The following is a 6,959-nucleotide window of genomic DNA, read 5'->3' as shown; positions in this document are numbered from 1 at the left end:
CAAAAGCCTTGAGTTAATTCGTCAAAGACAAGCGGAAAATCATGTCGAAACATTAGCCGTTTTGAGCGAAGCTCATGCCGACTTAAATTAATGGCTCACTTAATTCAGAACAAGAGGTGAACAAATTATTCATCGTTGTTGCCGTATGTTTGTCTCCCTCCGGTTTCTCTCAAATCCTTCTATTCTTGTTCTCCCGATTTTTTTTTAACCAATTTCTATTCCCTTTGTAAGTTCGAAAAGCTTTCCAACATGTTTTGAAAGTCTTCGTTTTTGGTAGCATTTATCTAGCTCTAATTCCTCGCTATAAATATCAATGCAAAATTATTCACCTTAATTCTTTTTAAGTCCCATCCGCTATGTTACTCTAACGTGCTTTCATGATTTTCCATTTTCATCTCATTTTCTTTGAAAGCCAGTCCGATTTCGATTTCAGTCATTAACTAAACAGCGCTTGTCTGATCATTATTATCACGTAATTGTATCCGGGCATAATGATGCCTGTCCATCCTTGCTCTACAACCTTGCTCTACAACCCGTGAGGTTTTGCATCTGTCTGCACTGGCCTTATTCACGCTGATGCGTCTTCAAAGTTTTACGTTTTCATTTGGGTGAAACACAGCAATTCAAAATATGTTTTCTTACCAGTTTCACCAACCCACACTGAAAGGCCAAGAAACTATGAAAGAAACTTATTGCCTGTGAAATTTCAGAAGTTTCTGTTTCACCTATCCACACTTAATTTCCTACGCTCTGCTTCAGGTTATAAGAGCCTTCCTTTCACCTTTCTAATCTAACACTGGAGCCTTCTTGAAATTCCCACATTTTTACAGTATCCAATATGCAGTCAATTTAAATTTTGTTTTAAATTGCATTTGAAAAGATGCCCGTGGCCACTTAAATGTCCAGATCTAAGAAGCTTGAAAGATATCTTTTTCTGAGCCTCTTCCTTGCTGGCGTTTCTTTCTACGGTCAGTTCGGAAATATTTGGCATTTCGCCGGTTTTGCCACAATTACTGCTGAAAACTTACTCATTCTCTTGCTCTATACGGATTGCTCCCATTGGTCAGTAATAAGGAAACGATGATCTAAATGATTAGGATACGGAAATTTTACTATAAAGAGGCCTCTTGTCAAATTACTTAAACAAAATTTTGAAAAAAAGGATCAGCAGAAAATTAAGGATTTGGAACTTGAGAGTTGAAATCATTTTTTTCACAAGAGATACGTGAAGGAAAAATATATAGAGACCTTTAAGTCTCTTTTACCATGTTTTCTAACAAGGGTGCCCCTTACTTTATTACAATAACATCTTTGTTATTTCTTTAAGCATATTTTCTGTAGGTATTTAAATTTTCCCACTTAAAGTTGTCAATAATTAATGTTGTCACCTTGCCAAGGGATTTCTATACTTGACTTTATATTCCACGTCAGTTGCCTAGGTTGGGGTGTCACGCAGTCAATAAATGCATTACATGGTTGGCCAACTGGGGTCCGAACCCAAGTTAGCTCAAAATAGCGCCTCTAATCATCGGATGGTGAACGCAAATAAGAAAATCCTGAAACAAACTGAAAGACCGTTCCTAACAATAAGTACCGGTAATCGCATTATTGATAAGCACTTGGGATAGAAAATCATGTGATTACTTATTAATGATATACATGGAAAAATTTCGAGACAACTTATTCGAGGGAAAACACAATTCTGTGAGATCGAAAGAACATTTGGTGAAGACACGCAATCGAATCTCTTTGAAAATAATCTTAACTTTTTTATCAATTAAAAAAAAAGCAGAGGTAATGCACGAGTACCACACAAAAAAAATTGTAGCATCCGTGCAGGACTCTCATTTAATTTATTTTTTTATTGATTTAGCTTCGTCTAACTAGAATAAAATACTTATAGAATTATTAGGCAGGGAGACCATTACAGCCTAGTCAATTGCACTAGATCCCTCGTTAATGAGAAATAATAACTAAAAGCTTGTTATATATTAAACAAAAAAAAGTCAAAAGGAGACAAACAAAAGTTCAAATTGTTAGAAAGCAGCACGGTAGCGGGCATAGGGGAGTCCTCGCAATGTTGCACCTGGTACACATTGTTCTCCAGGTTCTGATGTCATCAACGTCATAGAGATCTAGGGTCTTAACGCTGCCTGGGAGATGTGACTTGTGCGTAGCTCAGCGAGCAGCTGGTTTTTTTTTTACAAATAATGGCAGCAGTTTCACTAGCAACCTTTGTGGCTTCCTTAATGTCGTCGACAAAACAATCCTCCTTACAAGAAGGGGTTCCTCTCCACTAACTAAAACACTCACTAATTAGCAAGTTGTTGGGGGGAATATTGTGTGCGTGGATGGTGAGTTGGGGAAAAAATCATAGAAAAAAGTTAAAGTTAGTCTGCAAAATGAGGAGGAGAAATTCACAAAGCAAAATCTCAACCCTATAATAAGGTTAACAAATGAACCAAACTCTGTGTGAAATTAAAACCTTAATTTCAGCAGAAACAGCCAGATAGTAGGTGTACGATAAACATAATCAAGGAGGAGAGATGAACAAATACTTGACCATGGAAATTATTCGTTCTTAAAAATAGGAATAATAAATGTGTAAAATCTTTACACTAAAATCTTCGTTCTTTAAAAATATATGGAAAAAACTAAAGAAATCCCCATGGCATAGGAAACACAGGTTCGACAAGGCAAATCCAACTATCCCGAAGGTAAAGATAAGCTGACTGAGACACCATTAAGCTCGTAAATGGCTGCGAATCTTCAGGGGTAGAGCGTAACCGAGCAAGGGGTTTTCTAGTCCAGCGCCGGACCTCTACCCGACTCCCTCGTGCCGAGTCAAAAAAGGAAAAAGAGAAGAAGAACTAGTCGCGTTTGTTTGTTTTGTTTTGTGTTTTTTTTCCAACAGACTTACCCAGAATTTGGAAACGCTTTCTACCGCAAACGAAGAAAAAAACAAAAACAAAAAAAACAAAAGACGAGAAGGACCTAATCGAAACAAGACATGATTTATCACTCTCCCCTTTTCTAGGAAATATGATTAAGTAAGCGTGTGTGTGTGTGTAATTTTTGCTTTGGCTTATGGAGAAAACAAGCGAAATCTGCCACAACGTTTTTCTGTGGTACTTTCAGCATCTTCAAGTTTTTTAGACTTTCATCTTCTCACTGCTTCAGTTTGCCGTCCGTTATACACCCTTTTAATAGGTCTAATATATGCCGTTTTCCGCTAATGACGTCGAACTCTTGCTTTCAAATTTTATTTAGAAATGTACAAAGGCCTAAAACCTTTTCCGATTTCTTTTCTTGTTTGAAGCCTTTGTACATTTCTGAATAATTTTAAAAGCATGAGTTTGACGTCATTACCGGAAAACGGCATATATTAGACTTGTTAAAAGCGTGTATAGCTGCGAACTTAAAAACACAAAGCTCGAACTGTCGCTTTACCTCACGGCATCGAAGAGATCACGGATTCGAATCTCGTTGAAGCCGCTCAGGTGTCTATAAGAGAAAATTAATTATTTAGATCAGTGCGAAGACCACTTCTTTACTTCGTTTATAACCCGCAATTTAAAAATACATTCATTTGTGTCATCATTGAATGACAGTTTTCTTTTTTTCCAGGACATTTCTTGTTTGGTCATGTTCTGTATACAGCTGTCGTTTCAGACGAATTTCAATGTCACCTGAAATGCCTGGGATCTAGCAAATGCAAGTCATTTAACGTTCATCCTGCGGAATCTGGTGGCAGTGGGCGAATTTGCCAGCTGAATAATGAAACAAGAGAAACGAAGCCAAGTGATTTTAAGAAAAAGAAAGGATCACATTACTATGGCCCAGTAAAGGTTGGATGAAGTTATTGTTTCATTTTAATGCAACATACGGTTGAAGATTGCAAATTATTAATAGTTACCGAATTCTTTGGTGCATTTCGACGCTCGCCTTTCTCATGATTTTTTTTTCGTTTTAGATTTCCTGTGTTGATGTTTCTACGCATAAAAGCTGGCACCAAAAAAGTAAGTGCAACCACGAGAGGACCCAACCCGTACGTCGAATGGCCAATTAGCAATTAGCATACTCGTTCTAAGACAGCAGTCACTGGATCAATAATTAGTCACTTGCCGTTATTATTGTTTCGAGTTTGTGAAGTTAAGTCTTATTGAACTAACTTTATTTCAGCGAAACGAGGAGCTAATCCTAATCATCCCCCCCTTTCCCCCCCTTTCGTGTAAGGACATACTGAATGCAGTCGCCTTGCGTAGGATTCCCCGCTCGAAGAAATCGATGTAAAATACTTCCATACCACAATCGGCGAATCATTTCTTTTTGCTGCAATCCTCTATTCCAGTATTGAGACGGATTGTTTTCGCTAGTTCTCTTATTGAACATTTTAGGGAGATCTGTAGTTTACAATTCTCCGTGTGTATTGCAGTATTATTCCTTTCGTAATATATTTGATTTCGGCAATGACAATTTTGTTGTGCTTTGAGGTATATAATAAGAGTTACATGAAGAATATACTGAGAACCAGGCACACAATCGGCACACATACATGGAGAGCACGCACACTCAGAATAGGCAATTTTCACGATATCGTCATTTGACTGCAACTACCAGAATTCTCTGTTTGTTTTTATTTATTTATTTCTCATTTAAATTTTGTATTTCCAGCGTGGTAAAAAAAACAACAACAACAATAGCTCTAATTAGCATGACAAAAGCAAAACGTGTAGGATTCTGGTACTTGAAATCGATTACATTGCCTCAATCCTTCGTTTCCTATTCCCAGCGGCCAAATCCCATTCCCAGAAAACCAAATCTCATTTTCCCGCCTTAATTAAAAATACACAGTTCCTATTTTACCCCTTCAGGACCCTCTCAGTTTTAAAGTAAAATCTTCAGTCTCTCTTAAACTCAAGACTTCTTCTGTACTTTGAGAGATATTCCAAATAATTAGTTAAGCATCAGTTATTTCTATATCATGGGCACTTACTGTGCCGCACAATCTGGTCGTCTTTTCCATACGCGTCTTTCGATGCTCAAACACACACCTCTTACTTGAGCTGAAGAATTACAAACTGATGTTATTATTTAATGCCATTTTTGACAGATGTTGATGAATGTGAAAGAAAGACGCATAGCTGTGATCAGCATGCCAAATGCACCAACGAATTCGGCGCATATATGTGCAGCTGTGACAGATATATTGGTGAAGGATACAAATGCCGCCAGAGAGTTCTGAAGTCATGTTCCGATGTAAGAAAATTTGTTGGCAGTGCGAGTGGAAATTTTGTTATTGATCCAGATGGCGTGGGAGGTCTGGCACCATTTACTGTGTATTGTGACATGACTGACAAGAATGGAATTGGAGTGACAGTCATCAGTCACGACAGTGAAAGAAGAACGCATGTCCAGGGATGTGAAGCAGCTGGTTGTTACTCACGTGACGTTCATTACATTGGAGCGAGTCTGTCTCAGCTGGCGATGCTCACCACGGTCTCCTCAAACTGTGAACAATTTATCAAGTACGAGTGCCACGGTTCAAGTTTCTGGTTCAGCGGTCCTTATGGATTTTGGGTGTCACGTGAATCAAGAAAGATGGCATACTGGGGTGGAGCATCACCTGGTAGTGCCAAATGCGCATGCGGGATGACTGGATCCTGTGCATCACGAAGCCAAGTTTGTAATTGTGATAACAACGACCTTGTCTGGCGTGAAGACAGCGGTCTTCTCGCTGACAAGACAAACCTTCCAGTTAAACAACTCAGGTTTGGAGATACTGGACATGCAGGAGAGCAAGGTTACCACACACTCGGAAAGTTTAAGTGCTATGGCATGGCATGATAGTTTGAATAATAGTTTCTTTTTGTCATTTTTGCTATCTATACCTTAAGAGTTTCGCGTTAAAATCATAAATGGAGGAAATGTGAAAAATGAAAGGCGATAGTTTGAGATTTTCTTCAATTTGTAGTGCACTGGGTACGCGTAGCGTGCACGTCGGTAATGCTGTATTGGTTTTGTCACGTTTGACACCATGCTATGCTGCTATTTTAAAGATATTTCAAGCTGCCTATACGTTAATCCTATGTGTAAGAGAACATGATGTAATCGTTGTGATAGATAGTACCGTTCCAGGTGTCAGACCATCCATTGATTTGTAAGGCTGTGTAGGTGTGTCTTACTTGAATATTAAAGAACTTTTAACTTTTAATTAACTAATGAACGTAGAAAATTGAAATTAAATCAGGCCCCAGTTATTCGAAAGATGGAAAACGCTATCCACTGGATAACTCAGTCGGTTTTGCTTGTGTGTATCTGCTGGATAGTGATTTATCCAGAGGTGGTAGAGTTATCCACATTTTCATTTTCATTTTCATTTTCCTTTTCATTTTCCTGGAGAATATTAGTCAAATACAAAGTAATCGATAATGAAAAACTCTCACGTTTTTCCAGAATGAAACTGAATAAATGAAAAGTGCTTATAGATTAAAATTGTGGCAGATGCTCATTTCAAAGCCCTCATTGATCTTTTCTAGCACCTTGGGTCCTCCCATTTCAATGCCAGATATTAGTGCATGACGCTTCGCTATTATCTTTCCCGATCCAACTAAAGCAGTAAAGAATTGAGTTCATCTCTTTAACTAATTCCTTAGACACCTTCTCTTGGTCAAGACTTATCAAAAATGGCAGACTCATTAGTCCGTTGAATGCAGTCAGTAGGACGTCGCGCAAAAGAGTAATATTTGAAAAAAATACTTCGGCCCGGAACAGAACGAGTCTGGTCCGGGTGAACAATGTGCTCAAGGACTTTAGAGACGTAATCGTAGAGACGTAAAAGTAATCGCTTTAGAAATGATCTTGTAATCTACATTCAAAAGACAGAGATGGGCCGCCAACTCTTTAAATGCTTGATGTCACCACGCTTCTTAAAAATCAAGCGTGTGACACTGCCCTTG

The 6,959-nt window shown here is 38.3% G+C and overlaps 1 protein-coding gene across 1 annotated transcript in view; it reads left to right on the top strand.

Annotated features, from left to right (window-relative positions):
• Positions 1-6,511, top strand: part of LOC138019262 (contactin-associated protein 1-like) — a 6,787-nt gene extending 276 nt beyond the window's left edge. Inside the window, exons 2-4 of the mRNA XM_068865993.1 lie at positions 3,628-3,848; positions 3,974-4,019; positions 5,114-6,511. Of these exons, the coding sequence (XP_068722094.1) occupies positions 3,628-3,848; positions 3,974-4,019; positions 5,114-5,847 (1,001 nt within the window). The 3' untranslated portion in view covers positions 5,848-6,511. The remainder of the gene's footprint in view (positions 1-3,627; positions 3,849-3,973; positions 4,020-5,113) is intronic.
• Positions 6,512-6,959: the final 448 nt, after the last annotated feature.

Source organism: Montipora capricornis, chromosome 10 (genome assembly GCF_036669925.1).
Source record: "Montipora capricornis isolate CH-2021 chromosome 10, ASM3666992v2, whole genome shotgun sequence".
In the NCBI taxonomy this organism is placed as follows: Eukaryota; Metazoa; Cnidaria; class Anthozoa; order Scleractinia; family Acroporidae; genus Montipora; species Montipora capricornis.
The sequence above is the reverse complement of the archived record's forward strand: the minus strand, read 5'-3'. Positions and strand labels throughout refer to the sequence as shown.